Source organism: Triticum dicoccoides, chromosome 7A, assembly GCF_002162155.2.
Source record: "Triticum dicoccoides isolate Atlit2015 ecotype Zavitan chromosome 7A, WEW_v2.0, whole genome shotgun sequence".
Taxonomy (NCBI): Eukaryota; Viridiplantae; Streptophyta; class Magnoliopsida; order Poales; family Poaceae; genus Triticum; species Triticum dicoccoides.
Genome location: NC_041392.1, coordinates 555963550 through 555991521, shown reverse-complemented (window position 1 = coordinate 555991521; position 27972 = coordinate 555963550). Strand labels below are relative to the sequence as shown.

The following is a 27972-nucleotide window of genomic DNA, read 5'->3' as shown; positions in this document are numbered from 1 at the left end:
TAAATATGTAAATATGACAAGGTGGGTCGGGGCCTAGGAGGTATTTTTCATGCATGGATGGTAGTTTATTATTTGGGCCAATCCTCTGTCTCCTTGAGTTGTCTTTGTTTTTGTCGAACTATGTTTAAGTCTCAAACTTTTGAGTGTTTGGTCTGACCTTTGTGCATCTTGTTATGCAGAGATTGGACGTGAACTCTTTATGGTTGTATCACATAGATGCGTTTTTAAGGACCAGTAAAATCTCTCTATCAAAAAAAAAAGAAATTTAAACACAACGAAAAAAATTTCTTCACAAAAATGTAGCACACGCTAACCAGGTTGTTTCAGACTTGAAGTCATATAAACTCATAATTGCCATTACGCAACGGACGTACATCTGCCACCTTAGCTTTCTTGTCTACTGGACATCATGAAGTGGATTGGCCTCTGCTTCCGACTCTTGACTCGGGATCAACTAATCAATTAAGTACTGGCTTGAACTAATATCGCAGTTAGGACTAAACTAATCAGACAACCTGATCTATACGCATAGCATTATCACGTGCACCATTGACTAATCAAGCAAAGAATGAAGGAAGTTCCAAACACTTCCATGGAAGACTCTCATGTGCTTCTGGCTTCTTTTGCAAGTTGTCATGTCATTTGATATATAAATTACGCCATATCACGAGTCGTTGAGTGAACTGTAATCAGATGATCTGATGACGTAAGGCAACCTTGACAGTTTAATTATTCAACAGCGTGCGGCATGAGTGTGATTAAAACCTTTTGTTGTTTCTCTCAAGAATTTTGCGTATCTTACTTACTACTCCCTCCGTCCCATAATATAAGAGAGTTTTTGACACTACACTAGTGTAAAAAACGCTCTTATATTGTAAGACGGAGGGAGTAATTTTCTCCTAGAAGCGTCACACATTTAACATTTTAATATTTTTTCATATCTCTTCAAAAAGAAGGGCAAAAAGGACTGCAATGTTACCGATGACTGCAATATTATGAAAAGAACACCTGTTGCCACCTTAGCTTTCTTGTGTACTTGGCATTGTGAAGTGGATTGCTCTCCTTTTCCATCTCTTGACTTGTGAGAAACAAATTAATTATGTACTACTATCTTGAACTGAAATTGTAGTTATTTTATTATTATGACTAAAAGAATCAAATAACCTGATCCGTACACCCTAGCATTTTCAGGTGTAACATTGACTAATCAAGCAACGAAGAATGGCAAGTTCCAAACACTTTCGTGGAAGATTTCCATGTTGTACTTCTGGCTTCTTTTACAAGTTTTGAAGACATTTCGTATATAGATTACCCGATATGAAGTGGCCCATCGACATAGCACGAGTCATGGAGTGAACTGCAATCAGGTGATTTGATGATGTAAGGCAGCCTTGACCATTTATTTACTCAAAATGTGCAGCATGCGTGTAATTTAAATATTTTTGTCGTTTATTTCTAGAACTTTGCATATCTTGCATACTATTTTTTGTTTATTTTATACTCCCTCCGTCCAAAAAAACTTGTCCCAAGCTTGTCCGCTTTTTCGGACGGAGGGAGTAAGTGTCACACATTTAATAATTTTTCAGATATCTCTTCTAAAAAGGGCAAAACGGATTGCACTATTATCAATGATGTATGTATCATTTAGTAGGGTGAAGTGTATCCTAGAAAAGAAACACTTGTTTCCCACATTTCTTCAAAAAGAGGACAAAAGTGATTGAATAATTTTGAAGGATGATGGTATTGGAAAAATAAATGGTAAATCAGAAATAATTCAGTGATGAATCTGGTATTGTTTCTGAGTCTTAAACCTGTTTCCATTTCTTTTTCAAATGACTCTATGTTTCCAAAAAATTTGGTTTGTACCTGATAAAACATACATGGACAATTTTGCATTGTTCTGTAAATAAATGTATTCCTCCAAGCAGGGTAATTGACAGGCAGGGCTAGTTATATTCATGGCAGGTGGATGTAAGTTTGCCTCTTGCCGTCTTGCGTCTTGACTCTTGGCCAGTCAGTACAGTAACAAGGATGAAAAAGCAAGCACTACTTATGGTAAATATCATGTGGAATGGGCGATATGCTGCAAATGTGAAAAAGTCAGGTGTGGAATTTACAGCAATTCTAAATGTATATGTATAAACGAGAGGGTATGTTATACTGTATATGACTAAGAAACTGCAATGTCAGTATTGATCTTATTTGCAAGATACATCCGCCAAGAGATTCACACTGGTTATCACAAACCTTGTTCATGGTATTAGAAAATTTGCCGGGCTATCGAACACATGATATGCTAAATCTACTATTTTTGGAGACTGAAATTCTCCCATGGTGAATTTGTAACATTAGCCCATTTTTCACCAAGTATGTGGCATGTGAATATACCATCGATGTTAGTTATCACATAGTGCAAGTTTGTCTTCTTCCTCTCATTTTGTACAATTATCTTTTAAGAATAAACTAAAAAACTATATCAACATTGAAAAAGTTATTTTTAGGTTCCCTTCCTATCTTACCATTTATCACATCTTCTAGAAACTTCTTTTCCACAACTGACCACATTTGTTTGAAGTAGTCGATATGATAAACGCAGGTATAACGTCCTCTTAATAGTACTATTATACAGCTCTTTTATGGTACTCAACAATTAATGTGGACCATGTTGTCCGCTCATATTTTTCTATCAAGTATCCAAGTGGTGATCTCTAGCTTCACTATATATGTATAGCTTTAAGTATCAAACTGAAGTATGATCAAGGTTCTCTTAAACACCAGATCCGTCCAGCCATACCCCTCAGGTGATCAAGGTTCACCAGCAAGTTTGACTGGAATGAATCATGCATGGTTCTAGAGACATCGTTAGGCCTCACCAACCACTACTAATAGAATGCTTGCCAGGACAGGCAGTAGGACAGGTTAATGGAGATACGGACCAACCAACCTTAATTTGGCGCCTCTTGCGTCTGTTGGGCACAGACTAGATCTACATGCACTTGTGGACTTGCATGGACCAATCATTGATTGATCAGGTTTGGACAATGAGTTTGGTGATCAGTCAGAGCTGAAACAAAGGAATTGTGTCTATATTTTACCTAAAAAAAGGAACCGTTTGTTGCACATACTTTCCAACTGTGCGTTGCTAGTACAATTAATCACCTGAGTTGAATGAATCAAGTGCTATATTCTGGTTAGACTTGAGACTGCATTCGGTTTTGGGTTCAGGTTATCTTGGAAATTTTTTGGCCAATAACAGATCGGTGGACCCAAAATACAATAGCCAGTCTAATACCTCAGTTGTAGAAGCCCGAGAAGAAAATAGTAGCACAGATGCATAGAGCTTCTTACATACTCCCTCTGTTAAATATAAGTCTTTTCAGAGATTCCAGTAAGGGACTACATACAGAGTAAAATGAGTGAATCTACACTCTAAAATATGTCTATATACATCCGTATGTAGTTTGCATTGAAATTTCTAAAAATACTTATATTTAAGAACGCAGGTAGTATTATCCTAACATATTTCCTCATTCAATTCTGGTTTGGCGTACAAACAGAATCATATGACCTACATTTTTAGTATCTGGCCTATTTTACCTTTTGGATTTTACATCTTCTATACATAGATTGCATCTGCTCGTAATCTCTCCTGCAATGGCAACCACAACGAAACGTCGAAAGCTAAGTGAGAAGGAAGATACAAGAAATATGCTGTGCTGCTGGAGCAAAGAGACATGAGTGCATGATGAATGTTCAGCTACCAATCGTGTTGCAGTATACATTTAAATATTTGTTCAGGGATATAAATTTTAATATTTTATAGTATTTTTTGAGAATTATTTTATTGTATTATTTGTGCTTGTACATGTAAGAAATAATCAGTTTCAATTAACTGAAGTGTATTTTAAGGCAACAGAATCTGGTTAATGGTTTGCGAAGAACAAATTTACCTTTCTATGATGCTCTGGAAGCTCCAACATACAGTGTCTGATGTTGCAGAAATATGCTGTACGATTTACAGTGAAGAGTGAAGACTACTACTCCAGTGCGAAATCGTTTAGCCATATAAGCACCTCGTTCCTCTTTGGATCATGGAAAACAAACAGAGTTTCAGTAATCAGGTTAACAAAGAAAAGAAGTGGTTCAGTCATGATTGAAAGTACAACTAAAAGATGGAGACATCTTCTCAGAAAGGTCAGCATTCAGGAAAGATGGATAAAGTATGCAATTTGCTACACTTGATCTCCTAATTGGTAGTGCAAAATTTCAACCTCAGCTTAACTTAAAAGGTACAGAGAAAAAGGAAACACACCTTCATAAAGTCCTTTGTGCTAGGATCATTGTAACGTGCAAGCAAACAGCCTTTTCGAGGCTTCAACCCATCTTTGAGTAGCTGGGAGCGTAGCTCCTTCTCTTTCTTGGCCACAATTTCCTCTTCTGGTCGCCCACTGAATTTTTTCACTGCAGCAATGCCTCCTTCAACCTTTCGCAAGGTAACCGCTTCTGTATTTGGAGCTGGTAAACTGATCGAACAAGATTATCTTTGGCAGTAGAAGTAAAACCATAGAAACTACTACAGAATTACTATTTCGTTTATCTATGAGCAGATGTCCAGGTCGTCAGTTTGAACACACATTGCACAAGATACCTGTTCAAGTCTTTGTTCATTGGCAGAGCTATCTGTATGGATACGTCTGAGAGTTTGTCATCAGAAGCCTGAGTGAAGACAGGTGTAGTCATTGCAATCTTTTCAGATGAAGCATTCTTGCCAAATATATACCTATAGGTACAGGCCCTTTCAGCATTACAATACATGGTGTTAAATATTTATAGTAATGGTTAAAAAAATAACTCACCCAGTAACATTGTTAAAACCTGATGATCCTGTTAGTTTTTCTCCTTTTGCTTCAGCTACTGAAAATGGTGGATACTTCCTGACCTGCAAAAAATATTCATACTCATAGTTTACCTCAACAAAATCTGTTAAGATGCAATATTTACAAATTAGCTGTCATACAAAGTCCTACTGCATGAGATCATATTAGCAAGATTGATAATCAACATAAGTCGCATAATATAACTTTTTTTTTTGAAAGATCCAGCAATTGCTGGCATTTTCATTGATCATAGCAGAAAGCAGTGGGAAAACAACAATGGTGGTAAAGATCCTAGGATCAAGGTTTTAGGGTTTGCCACACACGGCCAAAACCCTAGATCAAGGGGGTTTATCTCTCACGGGGGGTCCCCGAAAGGGCTCTCTATGCATGCTGCTCCCGTGGATCTCCATAACTCGATGCTGTCCCTTATGCGCTTGATGATTCTCGCCACACACGGCAGGTGCTGCCTGAAGGTGCAGTGGTTTCTCTCCTGCCATATTTCCCAGCAAGCAAGCAAGCACAGCGTCCGCACTCCCTTTCGCCATTGGTGGGGGGTCTGCTCCAGGATGCTTTGCACGATCGTGATGGTACTGTCATGGCGCCAGCTCTCAGCCGGGCCGCCGAGGTGAGAGCGGAATAGCCGTGCCACTGCCCCAGCTCGGCCCAAACCCGTCCGGATACCTGGCAGCTCCAAAAGAGGTGGCGCGATGACTCCAGGCTTCTGACGGCTGACGCAGAGTTGGCAGAAGTAAGCATTTGTCCAGCCTCGCCGCTGCAGTCTGTCGTTGCACCAGAGCCGATCCTGAAGAAGCAGCCAGGCGAAGATTTTGATTTTGCCGGGCGCCCAAGCCTTCCATAGCAGACGGTCGTACTGAGTCGTCGTTCTTCCCTGAAACTGCACCAGGTAGGCCGACTTCGCCGTGTATTTTCCTGAGCTCGCTCTGCTCCAGATGAGGCCGTCCGGCACACCTGGCTGCAGCTGCGCCTCCGCCCCCTGAAGCACGCGGTGAAGGGCGAGGACATCCGCCAGAAGATGGTGGTTGTTGCCGCGGGCGAGGTCGCGGATCCAAGTGTCGTCGCTGAGGGCCACCCGCACCGATCTGTTCTTGCGCCGTGAGTAGCTGAAAAGCCTTGGGAATTGTTGCCAGAGGCTGCCCTGGCCGATCCATGGCGAGAGCCAGAAGGAGGCCCGAGCCCCGTCGCCGATCGCCACGTTGGTGGAGGCCGCGAAAAGTGCCTTGTCCGCATCGTCGCAAGGCAATTCAGTGCCCACCCAAGGCCGCTCCGGGTGGTGCCAGGCTATCCAGAGCCAGCGCAGCCGGAGCACTCTGCCAAAACGCTGCAGGTCGGGGATGCCCAGGCCTCCTTGTTCCGTCGGGGCGCAGACCGCCGGCCAGTTGACCTTGCAGCTGGCGCCCGAAATCTCATCATCCTGGCGCCAGAGGAAGCGTCGCCTGCTGTAAGGGCATATTTATCCCTACGGTGTTTTGGTGATTGATGACAATGCATTTGCGGACTAATCGGGTGCTTTGAGTTCTTTCAGATATTCATCTTTCGGCACGAAACGATTATTTCCCCTCGGCGCTCTACTCAAGACGGTGTAGCTTCTTTCGTGACATTGTTGGTGGACTAAGTTTCGTAGTACTCACCGTACTATCAAGAGGGGATCTTCTTCGATATGGTTTGGGTGGGATCAACACGTACACGTCCTTCTCACACCCACTGTTTCTTTCCGCCTCTCTGGAGCTTCTCTTTTCTCCCCTGTGTGTCTTTTCCTGGACCCAGCGGTAGTATCGCGGGCCACAGCGGTAGTACAGCTGAGGCTCACTAAGCGGCAGTACCGCTCCTCGGAGCGGTAGTACCGCTTGATGGCCTCAGCTGCAGTACCGCTGCGGCTCCGTGCTCCTACCGCCTCGACCCTAGTGCGCTCTTTCTCGTGTCTGGGCTTTACGGCACTAGCTGCAGTATAGCGGTAGTACGGCTGAAGCTCAGTAAGCGGTAGTACCGCTCCTCGGAGCGGTAGTACCGCTTGATGGCCTCAGCCACAGTATCGCTGCGGCTCCGTGCTCCTACCGCCTCGACTCGAGTGCGCATTTTCTCGTGTCGGGTTTTACGGTACTAGCTGCGGTAGTAGTGGCGGTAGTGCTGCTTGTGAGCGGTAGTACCGCCCTGCCTCCGTGGTAGTACCGCTCTGGGTCCCAGCCCCAGCCCCTTCTCTTCTAGCGCGGCAGTACCGCTGAGGGGGAGCGGCAGTACCGCTTATGAGCGGTAGTACCACCCTGCCCCCGCGGCAGTACCGCTCTCTGCGGGGCTGAGTGGGGGGTAACGGTTGGATTGTTCCCCCCACTATAAAAGGGTGTCTTCTTCCCCCCTTTGACTTACCTCTTCCCCCAAGCTTCATTATTGCCCAAGCACCATTTATTGCTCAAGCTCCATTAAATACTCCAAGCCTCCTTTTGCCCGATCTATCTCCCTAGCCAATCAAACTTATTGATTTGCTCGGGAGTGGTTGAGAAGGCTCCGATCTACACTTCCACCAAGGGATTTTTGATTCCCCCACTCATCCTTAGCGGATCTTGTTACTCTTGGGTGTTTGAGCACCCTAGACGGTTGAGGTCACCTCGGAGCCATATTCCATTGTGGTGAAGCTTCGTGGTCTTGTTGGGAGCCTCCGATTAAGTTGTGGAGTTTGCCCCAACCTTGTTTGTAAAGGTTCGGTCGCCGCCTTCAAGGGCACCAATAGTGGAATCACGGCATCTCGCATTGTGTGAGGGCGTGAGGAGAATACGGTGGCCCTAGTGGCTTCTTGGGGAGCATTGTGCCTCCACACCGCTCCAACGGAGACGTACTTCCCCTCAAAAGGAAGGAACTTCGGTAACACATCCTCGTCTTCACCGGATCCACTCTTGGTTATCTCTTACCTTTACTTGTGCAAGCTCTTTAGTGTTTGTTCCCTTGCTTGCTTGTGTGTTTGATGTTGTTGCATCATATAGGTTGTTCACCTAGTTGCACATCTAGACAACCTACTTTGATGCAAAGGTTAATTTGGTAAAGAAAAGCTAAAAATTGGTAGTTGCCTATTCACCCCCCCTCTAGTCAACCATATCGATCCTTTCAATTGGTATCAGAGCCTCGTCTCTTTATTAAGGACTTTACAGTCCAAAGAGTATGGTTGATACCGTAGACGGTGTGGAGGAACACTACGGTGTGAATCCGATCTCGTCTACGGGCGATGGGGGAACTTCGGTCTCTTGTGAGGAGTTCAATGTAGCCTTAGAGACATTGAAAACCTCCATGACGACCGAAGTTGAAAACATGTTTACTAAATTTCTTGAGGGGCTTAAACTATCCACCGCACCGTTGAAAGTGGGGGATTCCACCAACAAGGTGTCGGATGCTATCCCCGACAAGAGGGAAGCTAGTAGTGAAAAGGCTCCCTCTTCTAGTGGCAAGAATGGCACCGGCATCTTTGCCCATGTGGAACCACCACTTGTGTATGGTGGACCGGTTCCTTCTACTCATTTGAATCATGCCGGTCCTCCTCCTAAGATTGTGAAAAATGAGGATTTTGATTCTTGGGTTTACCGCTTTAAACGTCATTTAAATCATGTGAACACTAACCTTTGGAGAATCATTGAAGAAGGTTTCTATCCACATGATCCAAGCAACTTCACTCCTCGAGAAGCCACGGACAATCAATTCAATGAGAATGCTCTCTTCATCATTCAAGATGCAATTCCACCCGAAGACCTACCTCATCTTCGTCCCTTCGCCTTGGCCAAAGATGCATGGCATTGTGTCGTGTCTCTCTACCGGGGAAGCGCAAGCATTCAACGCTCCAACTATGAAGTGGTACAAGATGAGGCCGATGAGTTTGCAATGAAGGAAGATGAAGAACCTCGTGAGCTTTATCGGAGAGTCACCAAACTTGCGGTCTCACTACGAGATCACGGGAGCAAGGACACGGATGACAATTGGATCAAGCGCAAATTCCTCAAGGCAATGATGCCCTACCACAAGGCCATGTCCTCCGTCATCCGCCAAAGACCGGACTTCCACACTTTGACCTCAAGCGAGGTGTTGGATGAGTTTGTGGCCATGAACATTTTGGACAAGACCGCCGACAATGCGGTGCTCCGTTCTCAACGGGCAAAGAAGCCTAACCTTGCTTTGAAGGCCAAGCTCACCGTGGAAGAAGAAGAAGAGGAAGAGGAGGAGAGCAACCCTGAAGATACAAAGTATGCATATCATGAACACATGGCACTTGTTTCAAGGCAATTTTGGAGCAAGAAAAACTCGAGGCCCAACTTTAGCAAAAACACCTCGAGTGGCACGAGGGGCAAGCAACGTATAAGGACTTGCTACAATTGCGGCAACGTGAGTCATTTCGTTGCGGAATGCCCGTATGAGAAGAGGGAAGACAATGGTGGCAAACTCATCCGAAAGGACAAGGCCAAGTCGTTCCCCAACAAGAACAACTTCACCAAGAAGTCTCCTCCCAAGGCCTTGGTTGTGCAAGAAGAGTACAATGAGGATGATGACGATGATGAAGATGATGAGTCGGTTGCCATGGCCTCCGTCGCCATTGCCACAACATCACGAGTGTCTCTCTTCGACTCACCTAACGAGAGCATCAACGCCAAGTGCCTCATGGCGAAAGCCACCAACAAGGTAACCTCCAACATCAAAACTACCATCATTAATCATCTTTCCCCATCGGAGAGCATTAATGAAGTTGAGGGAGCTAATGTGGAGGCTAACGAGTTTGAGGCCTTTATGGGCAAACTCAAGGGAAAATCCAAGAAGCACTTTGTTGCTCTCTTGAAACAACTTGGTGAGGCCAATGACATGATAGAGGCTCACGAAGACACCATCTCAATGATGGAAGGGCATAGTCGTGACTATGCCGATGAGATTTCGGATCTTTCCAATGCTCTTGAGGAAGAGCGTGGTCTTCGTTTGGCTCTTGAGGAGTCATACAACGTTGATCATGCTAAGTTAGAGAAAGATTATGATCATGCCCTCGTTGTTTCTCGTGTGCTAAATTCCGAGAAGGCCAAACTCGGAGTTGATCTTGCTAGACTCAAAGAGGAGTTTGATATACTTGACAAGGCCCACAAGGCCTTGAAGGGTATTCACGCTAGTCTCAAGGAGTCTCATGATCAACTCCAAGTGAAGCTAACTAAGGAGAAAGCAACTTTTCCTCATATGGTTTTAATTGATAATGCAAATGCTACTAACCCGTGTTGTGAGCATATACATCTTGTTGAGGAAAATGCTAAGTTGAAGGAGCAACTTGAGAGAGGCCTTGCGACTTGCATACAAGGCAAGAAGAACCTCAATGATCTCTTAATCAACCAAAAGGGAGGTGTGGCGAAGGAAGGGGTTGGGTACGTCCCCGACTCCAAAAACAAGAAGAAGAATGACAAGACCAAACGACCTCCTCCCCTCATGCAAACCTTTGTGAGGGCGGGAGAGAGTGTCCCCGAGGAGAAGAAGAAGAACAAAGTCAAGAAGGGCAATGTCACCTCACCCAACAAAGCCGGCGATTTTAATCCTTCTTATGTGTTGTGCCGTGTTAGTGATGGGCATGTTTATGCCAAATTTGTTGGTTCTCTTCATGAGTACATTGAATGGTCTATTTGGGTTCCTAAGACCCTTGTTACTAACATCAAAGGACCCATTACAAAATGGGTACCTAAAACCAAGCATTGATCTCTTGTAGGTGTTTGCTTCCGGTGGTGGATCATGATTTCTCGATAGCGGAGCTACAAATCATATGACCGGAAGCAAGGACTTGGTGGTGGACGTGCACAAGGTTCCATCTATGCCCACCAATGTCGAGTGGGGTGACGCCTCATCTTCTAAGGTATTGGGACTTGGCAAGGTGGTCATCTCTCATGATCTCACGATCGAGAAGGTCATGCTTGTTGAGTCCCTTGCATACAATTTACTTTCCATTCGTCAACTTGCAATCATGGGCTTTGCCACTTTCTTTGATATCGATACCGTGGCCCTCTTGTGGAGCAAGACTCTTAAAGTAGCCTTTGTTGGGCATGTCGAGAACGGTCTATATGTGATTAACTTTTCGGAGCGACCCACTAAGACCGCGACATGCCTAATGGCTAAAGTTGATGTGGGATGGCTTTAGCATCGCCTTTAGCCCATGTCAATATGAGATCTTTGCAAAGTCTCCTAAAGGGGGACCATGTCCGTGGACTAACGAATGTTAGTTTTGCTAAAGATCGTGCTTGCAGTGCCTGTATCGAAGGAAAGCTACATGAGAAGGCTCACCCTCCCACGACTATCATTTATTCAAAGAGGCCTTTGGAGCTCCTTCACATGGATCTTTTTGGGCCTCCATCCTTCGATAGTCTTGGAGGTAGAAACTATTGCTTGGTGATTGTGGATGACTACTCAAGGTACACGTGGGTGTATTTCTTCAAGAGAAAGAGCGAGACCCAACAAACCGTCATTGACTTTGCCAATGAAGCACAACGTCAACACAATGCAAAGATCTTGACAATAAGAAGTGACAACGGCACCGAGTTCAAGAACTACATCTTGGATGAATTTCTTAGTGATGAGGGAATCAAGCATCAATATTCCGCACCATACACCCCTCAACAAAACGGTGTTGCGGAGAGGAAGAACCGGACGTTGATGGATGCGGCAAGGACCATGATGGCGGAGTTCAAGTCTCCGTACAACTTTTGGGCTGAAGCCATCAACACCGCGTGTCATGCATCAAATCGGCTCTACCTCCGCAAGGGTTTGAACAAGACTCCTTATGAGATACTCACCGGTAACAAGCCCAACCTCAAGTACTTCCGGGTATTCGGGTGTAAGTGTTTCATTCTCAAGAAAGGTGTTCGGTTGTCTAAATTTGAGGCTAGAGTTTATGAGGGCATATTTGTTGGTTATGCTACAAACTCTCATGCTTACCGTGTCCTCAATAAATCCACGGGACTTATTGAGGAGACGTGTAACGTGGAGTTTGATGAGAATAACGGCTCCCAAGTGGAGCAAAGTGACACTTGTGATGTAGGTGATGAAATTCCTCCTCAAGCCATAAGAAGAATGGGTGTTGGTTTCATCCTACCCATTGAGGAACCCCTTGCGGCCGAAGGAGAAGGACAATGCTCCACTCAAGTGGAGCCATCACCAACCCAAGGCCCACACGCTTCCGAAGAACAAAGTGAAGGCCCTCAACCTCGTGAACAAGACCTAGGGCAAGATCATACTCAAGACGGTGTTGACACACCAAGTGATGCCCAAGGTCAAGTTCTCTCCCCCGAGCAAGTTCAAGACCAAGAACAAGTTCATGACGACGCTCAAGATGATCAAGTAACCGCTCCTCAACTCACCACCGAGGAGGAATTAGAGCGTCGTGCCGCCAAAGTTGCTTCCAAGCTCTCCACCAAGGATCATCTCATGACGAATGTGCTTGGAAGCTTAAGAAAGGGGGTAAGCACTCGTAGACAATTAGCAAATTATTGTGAGCATCACGCGTTTGTCTCTTGTGTGGAACCTCACAAGGTCTATGAGGCGCTAGAAGATCCGGATTGGCTCAATGCCATGCATGAAGAACTCAACAACTTCGAGCGCAACAAAGTGTGGAGATTGGTGCCAAGGCCAACGGGGACCCACAATGTCATTGGAACCGAGTGGATATTCAAGAACAAGCAAGATGCCCATGGGATTATCATTCGCAACAAGGCTCGTTTGGTAGCACAAGGCTACTCCCAAGTCGAGGGTATCGACTACGGTGAAACCTTTGCTCCCGTTGCTCGTCTTGAATCCATTCGCATGTTGATTGCATATGCTTCTCATCATAACTTTAAGTTACATCAAATGGATGTGAAGAGTGCTTTTCTTAATGATCCCATTAATGAATTGGTGTACGTCAAGCAACCCCCCGGGTTCGAGGATCCCTACTTTCCCGATCATGTGTATCAACTCGATAAGGCACTCTATGGCCTTAAACAAGCCCCACGTGCGTGGTATGACCACCTTACCGAGTTGTTACAAGACCGTGGGTTTGAAGTTGGGATAATCGACCCCACTCTTTTTACTAAGAAGGTCAAAGGGGAGTTGTTTGTGTGCCAATTATATGTTGATGATATTATCTTTGGTTCTCCTAACAAAGCTTTCAATGAGGAATTTGCCGCTCTCATGACCTCAAAGTTCGAGATGTCCTCCATGGGGGAGTTGAAGTTCTTTCTAGGGTTCGAAGTGAAGCAAAGAAGAGAAGGAACCTTCATCAATCAATCCAAATACACTCAAGACATGCTCAAGAGATTCAAGCTAAGTGACGTCAAGCCGGCTTCCACCCCAATGCCCACCAAGTGCCAACTTGACCTAGATCCCAATAGTAAAGTGGTGGATCAAAAGGTATATCGTTCCATGATTGGATCCTTGCTTTACCTTTGTGCATCTAGACCGGACATCATGTTGAGTGTGGGAATTTGTGCACGGTTTCAAGCCGCACCTAAGGAAAGTCACCATGTGGCGGTCAAACGAATCTTTCGATATTTGGCTCATACCCCAAACTTTGGCTTATGGTACCCAAGAGGATCAAACTTCAAGCTTGTAGGGTATTCGGATTCCGATTGGGCGGGAGACAAAGTGGATAGGAAGTCCACTTCCGAAGGGTGCCAATTCCTTGGTTGCTCTTAGGTAAGTTGGTCTTCCAAAAAGCAAAGTTGTGTGTCTCTCTCGTCCACCGAAGCGGAGTATGTTGCGGCCGGTAGTTGTTGTGCACAACTCTTATGGATGAGGCAAACTTTAAAGGATTACGGTGTCACTTGTGACAAAGTGCCTCTTTGGTGTGACAATGAAAGTGCCATCAAGATTTCTCTCAACCCGGTGCAACACTTCAAGACGAAGCATATTGAGATTCGGTATCACTTCATCCGGGATCACATTAGACGAGGAGAGATCGAGCTCAACTATGTCAACACTCATGACAACCTTGCAGATATTTTCACGAAGCCCTTGGATGAAGCAAGATTTCGCGAGTTAAGGCATGAGCTAAATATCATTGATTCGAGCAATGTTGCTTGAACCTGTGCACACCCTACCTCGCTCAATTTGTTGTCTAGTTTAGGTGTAGGCATGGACATAGGGGGAGTGTTGTTCTCTCAATGAACTCTCCCTCCCCCCATTATGCATAAATTGATCAAGTCTTTCACTTTAGCCATTGTTGATGGCATGTGTGCTTAAAAGACGAGTTTTGGTCATGGGCCCAAGGTTAAAATCTTCGCGGCGCCATACCTCTTAAACTCAAACATAGGTGGCTTCGGCCACCGCCCTCTCTTGATGAGCGGTTTCTTGACCTCTTGCTGGTGTGTTCTTTTGCTTTTCGTTGCTATTTTTTTTCTCTGCCGTTTTTTTGAGCTAAGCCATGCTGTCTAGTTGCCGCGGTGTGCTGGGCGGTACTGCCGCGGTTGGTGAGCGGTACTACCGCTGGTGGTTGACTGTACTACCGCGGTAAGCGGTACTACCGCCCCACCAGTACGGTACTACCGCTGCGGGGCGGGGCCAAGGGGTTTTTATCGGGGCAGGGGGAGGTTTCTTCTCCCTCATACCCCTTCGCTCGCCCCCTCGTGTCTCTCTCTCTCCAGCACCGTTCCGCCGCGGAAGGGCTCCGGTGGATCTCCTCCTCCGGGGCGTTCCTCTCCATTTCCTTCGGTGGAGTCGATCCCCACCACATTCTCTTGCCATGGATGCCGGTATTGCCCCCGTTCCTTCTCTCTTTTGATCTTGCTTTTAGTTCTTGTGCTTTAGGGGCAATGGTGGTTGCATCTCTAGATTTTTGGCTAAATCTAGGCTTGAGTTGGTTGGAGAAGGCAACTAGATCATCTAGATTGATGTTTGGTAGGATTATTTTTGAATTTGGTAGGCCGGTAGTGCCGGATCTGTCCACGGTAGTAGGAAACCACTGTTTCACCGCCTCGCGCTTTGAAACTGATGTGTATCCGCCTCAAGCCGTACTACCGCTCCCTTTGGAGCGGTACTACCGCTTGACCTAGAGCGGTACTACCGCTCCCTTTGGGGCGGTACTACCGCGGGCAGGTCACGGTACTACCGCTGCATGCCAATTTCCATCATTCTCCTACCTTCCCTTGATCTTTTTGTTGTGTTTGTTGGCTTATGCTCGTTTCTTCTGGTTGTTTTGCCTCTTTTTGTGTTTGGCTCCAGGTGATGACATTCCAGCAAGGTCGCCGTATCAACCCCGGGCGTGCCACCTCCAAGCGCTACCGGACCTCAGAGCCTGCCGGTGGTTCCTCGAGCACCCAACCGCCTCCAGCAAGTGCTTCTGCAAGTGTTCCTCCACCTCCACAACAATCGAAGCGAGCCGCCAACAAGCCAAAAGGGAAGACTGTGTCTGAGATGAACAACAAGGAGTTTTGGGAGAAGCGTCGCCGCAACCCCTATACGGTGGACCAAGAACCCACTTTGGTCAACCGCCCGTTCTGGAACCATTTTCAGTTTGCCATCTACTTTGATGTGATCAAGGCCAAGAAGAATCTGTTTGTTGATGTTCGCTCCATTGACACTGATGCTATGGAGAAGGACGCAGAGTACTTTGGAGAAGCCCTTCAAATGTGCACTCAGCTGAACATTCTCAGGATCATGCAGTTCAACAAGGACTTCGATGCGGATTTGGTGGCTCAATTCTATGCCACCGTCCATCTTGGAACAGATGGCGACAGGACTCTGACTTGGATGACCAATGGCAAGCGGCTTTCTGTCAAATGGCGGACGTTCATGGAGTTACTTGATGTGGTGGATAACGGGCTTGAGACTTCTGTCGGTTTCCGTCCTCACCGCAATGTTATATCCACCCACAAGCAAGCCCTTTGGCCCTACTGCACTGTGAAGGTTCACCCTGTCACTGAGAAGAAGACCTACGAGCTGTATCCGTATCTGGACATTCTTCATCGCATATTCCGTGAGACTCTCTTCCCTCGCATTGGGAATCTGGATCAGGTCCACTCCTACCTCGTGGACATGCTCCTTTTCTGTCAGCATGAGAAGGAAGCAAACACTGGAGAGAGCCTGGATATCTCTCATGTCATGTGGTCTGAACTTCTGTCTGCCGGGTCTGAGCGCAAGTGTCCCATCTATGGTCCCTTCATCATGAGGCTCATTGAGAGGGCCTGGGCACAGACTTATCCCAGAGTGCTGCTAGAAACTGGAGATTTGGTTTCTCATGAGATCAAGCGTCTAAGGAAGAAGGACAACTGGACAGCGCCTCACACAGGGGGTCCTTCTACTACTGCTGCCACAGGGGGCCCGTCTGCTGCTGCTGCTGCTGCCATGGGAACCGAGGGTGAGGCTGCTACTGATGCCCACAATGAGGACTTTGGCCACTCCAGTGCAGAACCATCATGGGCCCAGAAGCTCAAGCGCAAGATGAAGAAGCTCTTCTGCATGGAGTCCCATGGTCAGTACTTGACTCATGTGGCGGAGAAGAATGCCAGGACGCGCCACAAGGAGATCATGCGTCAGTTGGGCGCCACAGTTGTCAGTGGGTCTGAGGGACAGATCACTGAAGAAGAGGACTGGATTCATCAGAACTGCCACTGGACCGACTCCGATGCCGAGCAGTTTTCAACTCACAATGAAGATGCAGAGATGTGATGATCACCTGGAGTCGTAGTGTCCCTCTCTGCCCTTTTTGGTGTCTCGCTGCCAAAGGGGGAGAGAGTGTAGGGATTTGCTTGTTTTGCCTCTTGTGTCGTGCTTTGTTTTAGTCTTGTGGTTTCCTGTGCATTTCTCCTGGTTTGGTTTGTTGTGAGACCTAAGTTCCAGACATATGGTGTAAGACATATGCTACCTTTGTTCTCTTATCTATGTGTTATGCACCTCAGTATCTTATAACTTGCATGCTTATCCTATCATATATGTGTTCTCATATATCTTGCTTAGGTTGTTGGTCTCTAAAATATAGGGGGAGCCGTGATCCTAGTATGTGTGCCGTGCAGTCCAAAGCACTTATCTAGTGTGCACAACATCTAGGGGGAGCCTGTCTATATTTTAAGAGGCGTGGGTTCTCTTGCATTCTATGTCATTACTCTTTTCTGTGCAAATCCCGTATTGTTATCAATCCACCAAAAAGGGGGAGATTGTAAGGGCATATTTATCCCTACGGTGTTTTGGTGATTGATGACAATGCATTTGCGGACTAATCGGGTGCTTTGAGTTCTTTCAGATATTCATCTTTCGGCACTCTACTCAAGACGGTGTAGCTTCTTTCGTGACATTGTTGGTGGACTAAGTTTCGTAGTAGTCACCGTACTATCAAGAGGGGATCTTTTTCGATATGGTTTGGGTGGGATCAACACGTACACGTCCTTCTCACACCCACCGTTTCTTTCCGCCTCTCTGGAGCTTCTCTTTTCTCCCCTGTGTGTCTTTTCCTGGACCCAGCGGTACTACCGCGGGCCACAGCGGTAGTACAGCTGAGGCTCACTAAGCGGCAGTACCGCTCCTCGGAGCGGTAGTACCGCTTGATGGCCTCAGCTGCAGTACCGCTGCGGCTCCGTGCTCCTACCGCCTCGACCCTAGTGCGCTCTTTCTCGTGTCTGGGCTTTACGGCACTAGCTGCAGTATAGCGGTAGTACGGCTGAAGCTCAGTAAGCGGTAGTACCGCTCCTCGGAGCGGTAGTACCGCTTGATGGCCTCAGCCGCAGTACCGCTGCGGCTCCGTGCTCCTACCGCCTCGACTCGAGTGCACATTTTCTCGTGTCGGGTTTTACGGTACTAGCTGCGGTAGTAGTGGCGGTAGTGCTGCTTGTGAGCGGTAGTACCGCCCTGCCTCCGTGGTAGTACCGCTCTGGGTCCCAGCCCCAGCCCCTTCTCTTCTAGCGCGGCAGTACAGCTGAGGGGGAGCGGTAGTACCGCTTATGAGCGGTAGTACCGCCCTGCCCCCGCGGCAGTACCGCTCTCTGCGGGGCTGAGTGGGGGGTAACGGTTGGATTGTTCCCCCCACTATAAAAGGGTGTCTTCTTCCCCCCTTTGACTTACCTCTTCCCCCAAGCTTCATTATTGCCCAAGCACCATTTATTGCTCAAGCTCCATTAAATACTCCAAGCCTCCTTTTGCCCGATCTATCTCCCTAGCCAATCAAACTTGTTGATTTGCTCGGGAGTGGTTGAGAAGGCTCCGATCTACACTTCCACCAAGGGATTTTTGATTCCCCCACTCATCCTTAGCGGATCTTGTTACTCTTGGGTGTTTGAGCACCCTAGACGGTTGAGGTCACCTCGGAGCCATATTCCATTGTGGTGAAGCTTCGTGGTCTTGTTGGGAGCCTCCGATTAAGTTGTGGAGTTTGCCCCAACCTTGTTTGTAAAGGTTCGGTCGCCGCCTTCAAGGGCACCAATAGTGGAATCACGGCATCTCGCATTGTGTGAGGGCGTGAGGAGAATACGATGGCCCTAGTGGCTTCTTGGGGAGCATTGTGCCTCCACACCGCTCCAACGGAGACGTACTTCCCCTCAAAAGGAAGGAACTTCGGTAACACATCCTCGTCTTCACCGGATCCACTCTTGGTTATGTCTTACCTTTACTTGTGCAAGCTCTTTAGTGTTTGTTCCCTTGCTTGCTTGTGTGTTTGTTGTTGTTGCATCATATAGGTTGTTCACCTAGTTGCACATCTAGACAACCTACTTTGATGCAAAGGTTAATTTGGTAAAGAAAAACTAAAAATTGGTAGTTGCCTATTCACCCCCCCCCCCCTCTAGTCAACCATATCGATCCTTTCACCTGCACTTGTCGATTTCTTTGAGTATCTTCTTTGGGACAGGAGGACGGTGCGAGCGAAGGTTGGCATGGCACTCAGCACGCATCGGACGAGGACGCAACGACCAGCCAGCGGCAACAGCTTGCCCTTCCAGCCCGCTAGCCTTGCCTTAATTTTGTCGATGATGAACTAGAGGTGAACCAAGCGAAGGCGTCCCGTTAGAGACCGGCAACCCTAAATATTTGATGGGGAAGGGGGTAATGGAGCCGGCAAAACCCTGGAGCACCTCCTCGACGTTGACGTTCTCGCATCGGATCAGCGAGACAGTGGACTTGGCCGGGTTGATGTAGAGCCCGGTTGCCCTGCCGAAGTCGCTAAGGATGCGCAACAGAGAATCGACCTCGTCCCGTCTAGGGTTTAAGAAGATTACTGAGTCGTCGGCGTATAGGCTCACTCGGAGCGCCAGGTCTCGGCCTGGGAGGCGATGCAGCAGCTGCTGATCTATTGCCGCCGCGATGAGGTGGTGCAGTGGGTCAATGGCCAAGATGAAGAGAAAGGGGGATAGCGGGTCTCCCTGGCGCAACCCACGATGGTGGAGGATGTTGGGGCCTGCCGTGTCGTTGAGGGAGACCGAGGAGGACGCCGTGGCGAGGAGACGAGCCACCCAGTCTCGCCAACGCGCGCTAAACCCTAGATTTTGGAGCAATTCCAGCAGGTATTCCCAGGACACGGTGTCGAACGCCTTTGCTATGTCTAACTTCATAAGGAGGCCCGGTGTTTTGCGACGATGGAGGGCGCGGACAGAGTTTTGCACGAAGAGGAAGCTGTCGTGGATACACTTCGACTTCAGGAATGCCGTCTGTGCCGGTGAGATGATAGAGCCGATGACGTGCGCCAATCTAATAGAGAACCTTGGAGATGAGCTTGGTTATCGAGTGGATCAAGCTTATGGGCCTGTAGTCGGTGATCTCCGTCGCCCCATCCTTTTTTGGCAGGAGGATGATTGTCGCGTTGTTGATCGCCGACATGTCCCTGCCTGAGAGATTGTAGAATTGGTGGAAGGCGGCCATGGTGTCTGTCTTGATGATGGGCCAGCACGATCGAAAGAAAGTGCCATTGAAACCGTCCGACCCCGAAGATTTCTCCTGCGGGGATTTGCAGATCGCCGCCCACATCTCTTCCTCGGTGAAGGGGTTGTCGAGGCCGGATGCCGGTAATGATGGCAGGTGGATGGATTCCCAGTTGATGGTACGGCTGCGAGGTGATGTCGTGCCCAGTGAAGATCGAAAATGCTCATGTATGATCCGCTCCTTGTCGCTGTGGGAGGTGGCAATGGAGTCTCGGGTGTGGAGGGCATGGATGAAATTTTTTTGGCGCCTTGAGTTGATCTTTGCTTGGAAGAACGCCGTCTTGGCGTCGCCCGCACGTAGCCAGGTGACGCGCGAAGCCTGCCTCTTATGCGCTCTCTCAATGGCGGCGAGTCCGAGGACACGCAACTTGAGTTGTTTCCGCAATTGGAACTCCTCGTCTGTCAGCTGCCTACTCTCCTGGGCTATGTCGAGGCGGAGCACGATCTCGTTTGCAATGTGCATTTGGAGCTTTGTCTCGCTGAAGAAACCCTTGTCCCAAATCTTCAGGTCGTGGGCCACTCGCGCAAGCTTTATGTTGAGCCGTTTGAAAGCGCAGCTTGAGACGACTGGGCGATCCCACGCCCGCTGCACCGTGGTGTGGAAGCGAGGGAATCACGGCCAGAAAGACTCGAAGCGGAAGCGTGCCGCGCGGCGAGGAGCCGCCGCCTCCGACAGTAGCAAGGGGCAGTGATCAGAGCACGAGGTGGAAGCAGCATGAAGGAGGTAGGAGGGGAACATGGAGGCCCAAGCCGTGGTGCAGAAATTTTTTTCTATGCTAACTAGGGTTGGCGACGCGCGTTCTTTGCTCCACGTGAACCTTCTATTCTTGCACTTGATCTCTTTGAGCCCCGCCGCGTCGATCGCAGCTCTAAACTTTCCCATGATTCTACGGTTTATGTTGCTGTTGTTTTTGTCGTGCGCTTCGTAGATCAGATTGAAATCGCCATTGATGAGCCAGGGGGCGCTTGAGGGCAGTGCAGCTCGCGCCAGCTCGGCCAGGAATTCATCTTTCCTACCGTCGTCGACCGACCCGTAGACTGTCGTCAGCCAGAATGATGCCCTACTTGCCATGATGGTGATCTTGGCAGTGATGGAGAAACTGCCTATGGCCTGCGAGAGCACCTCTACTCGGTTCTTGTCCCAGAAGATTGCGACGCCTCCCCTTGTGCCCATGGCGGGGAGGACGATGCAGTCGGCAAGCCGCGTTCCTCCAATTTCCCTAACTAGTGCCCTGTTCCATTCGTCGATCTTCGTTTCCTGCAGGCAAAGGAGGGCTAGTTTGTGCGCCTCCGCTGTCTCCAAGACTACAGCTCGCCGAGCTGGCGAGTTCAGGCCCCGTACGTTCCAACTCATACTCGGGCAATTTGTGTCATTCATGGGGGAACAGAAGATAACTCCGACGACTACTTCTACTAGAAAAGAAACACGGGTACACCTGCATCGGTCCGGGGGGTCGCTGGCGGCCACCAATAGGCCCCAAATTCCGCCGGCGAACATCTACGCCTCGCTCGCTAGAGAGACCTACACTACACATGATCGATCTTAACTCAACCCAGCCGAGTGCTGGGGTTCGCCGGAGGCTATTGCGACTAGGGAGTGCTAACATGGAGAGGTGGTGGCCTGCGAGGCCTCTTCGTCTGGACCATGCATACCCGCAGCTATCTTGAGTGCCGTGGCGTCGAGGTTGGTGAGCTTGGCAATGGCCTTGATGTCGGAGTCGGACAGAGGCTCGTCGAACCGGCGGATCAGCGCCTCCGCCGCCTTGGCCGTCATTGTCTCTTTGCGCCCGAGGATTCCGAGGCCGTGGACGATGCGGAGCGTTGCCCTCTGGCTGACCGGAACGCTGGACAGGTTGCTTGCCTGACGGGCGCTCTGATGAGACGGCGCCGCGGCAGGCCTGGAGCGGCAGGGCGTCTTGGTGCGGGCGGGGGGCTTGCCCAGAACTGACGGTGCAGCGCTGACGAACAGCTATCTCGGATCACCGTCACCACCCGCATCGGTGACCCGCAGGTGGCACACCTGGGAGGTCACCGCGCCAAGCTGCACGGAGTGCGTGGTGGCCGGTCTGGGGGTGTGGCGGGCGAGCGGGAGGGCTGGGCCCATGTCGATGTCGTCGTCGTTGCCGCTGCCAGCGCCCGCATGATCGGTGAAGCTGAGCGGCTTGTCGACGGTGGCCGCGGCCGCCGTGTCCTTGGAAGGGCCGTGTCCGCGGCGCGAGGTGGGGGTGCGGCTGCGGTGGCGCTCAGAAGAGGGGGGTGGCGCGACCGGCTCCTTGCCGCGGCTCCGTCCAAGGAGCGTGTCTTTCCATGACCTCCTCTGGCCGCCGTTGTCGTCGCCGTCGTGACTGCGCCTGTGCCCCGCCGAGGGCATGCCCTTGCAGCCCGATGACGCCACCTGCGCGGGCAGGCGCAAGCGTGGCCCCAGGTCCTGCCAAGGCCTGCCGTCCTCCACGCCGGCCACGCAGCCCCCCCCCCCCGCGCGCGTGGGGGTAGCGCGGGTATGGGCGGTCGTCGTCGTCGGAGGATGGGAGGCCGCTCTGCCCGGAGTGGGACGGGCGCGGGGACAGAGGCGCCCAATCCTCGACGCGGTCGATGTGCACCAGCACGTCCCAGCGCAGCAGGTTCGGTGGCGGCGCAACGACCCGGCTTGGAGGCGAGAAGCCAATCATCTCCTCCACCTGGCCAGCACCTCTGGCGTGCTTCCACAGGGTTCGCATGGTGGGGATGTGGTGCAGCTGCCACACCCACACCTAGACGGCGAACAACTTCGTGTCCGCGCGCTCGAACGTGCGACTGTCGAGGCGGTCGATGATGACCGCGTCGCCCAGCGCGTCCTTCACGCCCTCCAGGGTCCACAGCTGCATCGACAGCTTCTCCATGACGACGCGAACGTGCAGCATCCAGGTGTCGTGGATCGCGTGCGTGTCCTCCCTCCAAGGCTCCAACAGGAAGGAAACACCATCCACCGCGATAGATCCCCGCCGCACGACGAGGTCCTTGTGGGCCGGCATGGTGAAGTGGATGAAGAAGTCCTCGGGGTCGTGGCTGGTGACACGGAGGAGATGCGCGGGGATCTAGAATTCCCGCTCGATGGAGAGGGGGCTGGCGGCGTGCAGCTTGCAGCTTGCTCACTGCGGTGACCACCACCGCGTGCTGTTGCAGGAGGAAGATCTGCTGCTCCATCTCCGGGGTGGAGGCGATCACCTTGTGGCTGGTCCTCGGCCGGCGCCCGTGGTCGACGCAGGGGGCGTTCGCCGGAGCAATCGCTGGCGGGGGAGGGCTGGCCTGGGCGGGGAAGACCAGTCGATACCGCACCGGACGAGCCTGCAGCCCGTCCACCCTCTGGTTTCTCCGGTTCTTGGGGCACTCCTTGCCGATGTGGCCCGGGCGCTTGCAGATGATGCAATGGAGAGGATCGTGGCAGTCGATGCGGCGGTGGTGCGGGCTGAGGCAGCGGAAGCAGAGGCCTCTGAACTTGCTTAAGAAGGCCTCGTGCCCCGGTGCAGGGGGGCGCCGCCCGGATCTGGGCCCGTGGCGATGCCCCGAGCCGACCGGCGGGTTTTTGCTAGCCTTCTTGCTTCTACGGGACTGGTATTGCGTCCATCCTTCATCAATGGCGGTCGGCCCCGAAGAGGGAGGCGGGGATGGCACTACCACAATGGATCGGAGCCGGTGCTGCTCGGGCGGGGTGGCGGGCCCAGATCCAGCGGTCCGGGCGAGGAGCCGCCCTCGAGGTCAGGACCCCGCTGCAGGATTTGCGGAGGCGTCCCCCACTCTAGCGCGGCCAGGGAACGGGGGGAAGAAGGAGCGACGGAAGATCCAGGGGATCCAGAGCCTCCCCTGGGGCCAGGACAATGAAGGCGGGCTGGTGGGGAGGCAGGAGCCCAGGGGATGACGGATCCGTCATCGGCATGGGCGGCCCTGGCATCCTGGGCGGGTCGGCGCGGGTGGGTGGTGGCCGCCGCGGCCGGAGTGGCCAGCGGCGCGGCGCGGGTGGAGCGGAGACTAGCCTACTGGTCTGGCCTCTGTCTAGTGTAGTTGTTCGAGACCAAAATTTTATCTAATATAACTTGGAAACTTGTGAATGATGTGACTTAATATGAATAATGGATTATGATGCCATGGCAGTGTTGCTACTCCAAATCTACAATGAACTTGGTTCTTCATAAAGTATACACAACGAAATAATACCTCATAATTTGCAGTCTTTTTCAGAACGAGGTAACTTGGTGTTTCTATATCTGGGGTCTTGTAGTATCGTAGCTGTGTAAAATCAAAAGCTCAACTTCAAATACTCGATCGGCATATAAAAAGGAAATATACTGGTGTCGAATTACCTGCTTGAAAACTTCAACCAATCCTTCCAAGGAGAAGTATTCATTGTTCTGTATTGAATCCCAAATATCCTGCAGTTCAGCATATCAGATAAGTAGAATAACATTTACTGATGAGTTGGGTAAACATCTCTTGATTCAAATGAATGGAGAATTCAGTATTTCTAATATAAAATAATGGACATTTAGGTGCGTATTTGAGAAAAACCGGATATAATATGAGTTTTGGAGAATGCCATTCCTTAGGGATTTTTCCTATAGAGCTTGTTTGACTTGTATGATTGGTAACCATAGGAATTTTTCCTCTGGAGTACTTGGCATGCAATTCCAAAGGTGAAATCATAGGAATTTTCCTTCGTTTGACTGTTTCTGTTAGCACTATAGCAAGCACTTAATCCTTGAAAAGCGGTCTGTGTGTCTTTCCTGTAGTCCAGCTAAATAACCTCTGTTGCATGTTCATGTGCTTCCAATTCCTATTTTATTCAACATGCCATGACATCCATAGATCCTATGTTTTTCCTATTCCATGTGCGTTTGGAATCCTACGAGGGGGATCCAATATAAGTATGCTTGATTGTGGAAGTATCACAGCACTAGTTTTTTCTCAGGCACGTATTATAGATGGTACAAGAGTAGGAAGAATCTCAGAACATGTACAACACTCTGTTCTACTTACAAACCACTGCAGTTCTGAAATAGTGCAGCAGGCTGAGAAAGGACGGTATCTCAGATTTTAGGTTCATAGAAAACCACTAGACCAAAAGAAAGAAAAAGTAAAAGTAAAAATATAATGCTATGGCATATCATAACAAATGACATTGCAGAGGGCAGCAAGATCAAGTGTGCAGAGTTAAGTTCAGAGCTTTGTCCCAGGCAGTCAGGTTGAACCTGAAGCATTGAACTATACAAGGACTGATAAGTGGAAAATTGGCTGACAGTTCCTAGAACAATTTGGTCAAACAATCCATTGTCTGCTTTTGTTGGATCTGCTGGTCACGTAAATGCACTAGCTAACGATGTCGATGTTACCGTGTAAACTCGAGCCTTTTCTAATTAAATATACTTCAAATAGTTACTTCGGCTGTGCGGGCGGCGAGGTCTCGGTGGACGACTACTACGGTGGGTCGGGGTGCCCCGTCACCCGGCGTGCCTGCTACGATGAAGTCCGACGCCTTCTCCGGCTGCGGGCGCTCCCCTGGCCTGTCTTTGGCCGGGTGGTTGGGAGGGGGGCGGGATCGGGGGAAACCCTTGGCCGTCGGCGGAGGCCACGACAATGGCGACGCCTTGTGGGCGTCGATTCCCTTCTTGGAGGCCTTGTCGAGGTCCTATCCCGTCTCTCACTGTGCTTTCCATTTGGGCGTAAGCTCTAGTTCCCCTTGCGGGCGACGGCGTCGTCCCTTCGTCGCGTTCCTTCTTGAAGGCGTCGCCTGGGGTCCCCGGAAGCACGGTGGGCGCTTCGTGGTGCGTGTGAGGTGTTTGGCGGCGGCAATGTGTGCGGAGATTTATCTATTCTACCGCTGATCTTCATCCTGTGGTAGCGATCCATCTGCTTGGTGATGTTCTACCGTAGGTGGTGGTCGTCATTTGGCGTCATGGTGGCGTTGATGGCGGAGGGCCTGCCAAGGATGGCACCTCAATTTGCTTGGAGATGGTCCAGTGGAAGATGGTGGAGACGACACTTGTGAGTGCGTCAGACCGGTTTATACCCCAGACCCGGTATGTGGCTAGGCTGGGGATTCCGGCTTTCGATGTTAGGTTTAGGTGAGTGGTCTGGGTAGGGGCCCAGCTAGCACCACTTCATCATATGGATAGGAGTAGCGGCATATGTTGCCTAGTTGGTGGATTCAGGCTTATTGTTGTAACACTTTGTAAGGTCCTCGGGAATAATCAATAAAGTGGCCGTATGCATCTTCCAGATGCAGAGGCCGGGGGTCATCCTCCTTTTCTAAAAAAAAAAAAAAACTTCGTCTTGACGGCCTTGAATTTGAAAACTGCAAACATTCGAGACCTATGACTGCAAGTCCAAACTAGACTTCATAGAACAAAGTATATCCAGTAGAAACAACAATCAACTACCACAATACTGATATATTCCCTCGCCGGCGAACCCACTCAGCATTAAAATGAAAAACATACTAGGTTCCAAGAATGGGTGCTGACCACATGGCTGCAGAACTTGAGATTCTGTGGGTTGACGCCCATGATCGACAACCCGGTGAAGACCAGCTCCGGCTTCCACGGCAGGAGAGAGAACTTCATGACCATGGTCCACCTCGTGGTAATCTCATACGGCCCTGTCTAAACCACATTCACAGAGACAGAGATTGTCACGAATTTGCAATGCACACGCGCATTCTCGCTGCAAAATGCGAGCATCGACCGAGGCGGAAGAGACGCTGACCTGCTTGGCGTCGTGCAGGTAGAAGTCGGGGCGGAAGATGACCTTGAGGAGGCTGATGTTGGCGAGGTAGCCGTCGATGTCGTCGTAGCGGGTGATGGGGTCGCGGAAGCGGACGCGGTCGTCGTACGCGGAGCGGTCGATGCCCACGTTGTCGAACAGGTGCGGCAGGTCGGCCTTCAGGAACTCCACCAGCCGCTGCGCCTCGGCCGGCGTCAGCCCGGCGTCCCTGTTCTCTCCGGCCGGTGCCGCCGGGGCGACCGCGCCGCCGCTCGGCGCCGCCCCTGCCGAGACGGCGAGGCGTGGCCTGCGCCTCCGGTAGGACGCGGTGCGTGCTGCGGCGGGCTTCCGTAGCCGGGGAGAAGTTGTGGTGACGGCGGCGGCGGGCGCCGGTAAATGGATGAGGAGGCGGGAGGAGAGGCGTGTGGCCATTGGTGCCGTTTGGAACTGTGTTGGGACTCCTTCTCTCCACGCTTTGGTTTTCCGTTTTGCCCTCTGTTTTTTCTCCATGGTTTGTTTCTGCGCGCCGTGTTAAAATTTGAGCCACGGGATTATTTCCCCTTCCAGAAGTATCAATCAAATTTTCGAAATCACTAGTTTAGGAGTATTTGTTACAGAAATCACTCTCATCTTCCAGGTTGCGGCAAGTGGCATGCTGCATGTATGCCACTTGTCGCAGCATGAGAGTTTTCTTTTTTTTCATAAGTCCATTTATTCAAAATGTTTTATCTTTTAAACCGTGTGTCCAAATCTTAAACCGTTTTATTATTGGATTCCTTGCGTTGAGATCTTTAAAACTAGATCCCATGTTGATAGGTTTTGACGAACTTTTTTTTCATGAAAAAATCGGACGAAAAAACCGACCCGGGAGCACGGGTTTTGTCTTTTTCCGAAAGAGGCACAACTGTGCCTCTCGTGGAAGAAAAAAAAACAGAAAACACGTTTTTTTTCGTTTCTGAAAGGCACCACCGCGATTCTCGCGAAAGCACAATCGTGCATCTTGCGGAAGCAAAAACCGTGCCTCTCACGAAAGAAAAAAAACAGAGAACACGTTTTTTTTCGTTTCCAAAAGGCACGGCCGTGACTCTTGAGAAAGCACAATCATGCCTTTTGCGGAAGCAAAACCGTGTCTCTCGCAGAAGGAAAAAAACAAAACACACATTTTTTTCGTTTTCGAAAGGCATGGCCATGACTCTCGCGGAACCAAAACCGTGCCTCTCGAGGAAGAAAAAAAACATAAAACACGTTTTTTCCGTTTCCGAACGGCACGGCCGTGACTCTCGCGAAAGCAAAGCTGTGACTCTCGTGAAAGGAAAAAAGAACACAGTTTTTCGCGCAAAAGAAATTAAATTTTTTTGACCCAAAAGCTAAGGAAGACCGGTAGAAAACTGAAACGTAAAAAAAACCTGAAGAAAAGATCATTTAAAAAGCCAAAAACGCGTGCGAAAAAATAAAAAAAATCCGGAGGAAGCGCCCAGAGC

At 49.6% G+C, this 27972-nt stretch overlaps 1 protein-coding gene across 3 annotated transcripts; it reads right to left on the bottom strand.

Annotated features, from left to right (window-relative positions):
* Positions 1–1795: 1795 nt before the first annotated feature.
* LOC119329768 lies at positions 1796–26952 on the bottom strand. Of its 3 annotated transcripts, XM_037602863.1 has the most exons (11): positions 26495–26952; positions 26254–26391; positions 24097–24165; positions 23951–24022; positions 4857–4939; positions 4649–4780; positions 4313–4523; positions 3951–4082; positions 3598–3649; positions 3293–3357; positions 1796–2083 (listed from the first exon to the last, which is right to left on the bottom strand). In XM_037602863.1, exons 1-8 carry the CDS (start codon positions 26921–26923, stop codon positions 4038–4040), a joined length of 1179 nt encoding a protein of 392 aa, XP_037458760.1. In that variant the 5' UTR covers positions 26924–26952; the 3' UTR covers positions 1796–2083; positions 3293–3357; positions 3598–3649; positions 3951–4037. The 3 variants fall into 3 exon arrangements, with proteins under 3 accessions (XP_037458760.1, XP_037458761.1, XP_037458759.1); XM_037602864.1 differs by lacking the exon at positions 3293–3357; XM_037602862.1 differs by lacking the exons at positions 1796–2083; positions 3293–3357 and having other exon boundaries at positions 3361–3649.
* Between the last annotated feature and the right edge of the window lie 1020 nt (positions 26953–27972).

Bases quoted from the DNA above. Each gene is read 5' to 3' on its own strand.
- LOC119329768 (XM_037602863.1), bottom strand. From the start codon at position 26,923: ATGGCCACACGCCTCTCCTCCCGCCTCCTCATCCATTTACCGGCGCCC. The intron at 4,940-23,950 runs GTATTATTTCGT...TATTTTTTGCAG, and splicing joins AAAAGACTGCAAATTATGAG to GTCAGGAAGTATCCACCATT. The intron at 4,781-4,856 runs GTGAGTTATTTT...CTGTACCTATAG, and splicing joins GGTTTTAACAATGTTACTGG to GTATATATTTGGCAAGAATG.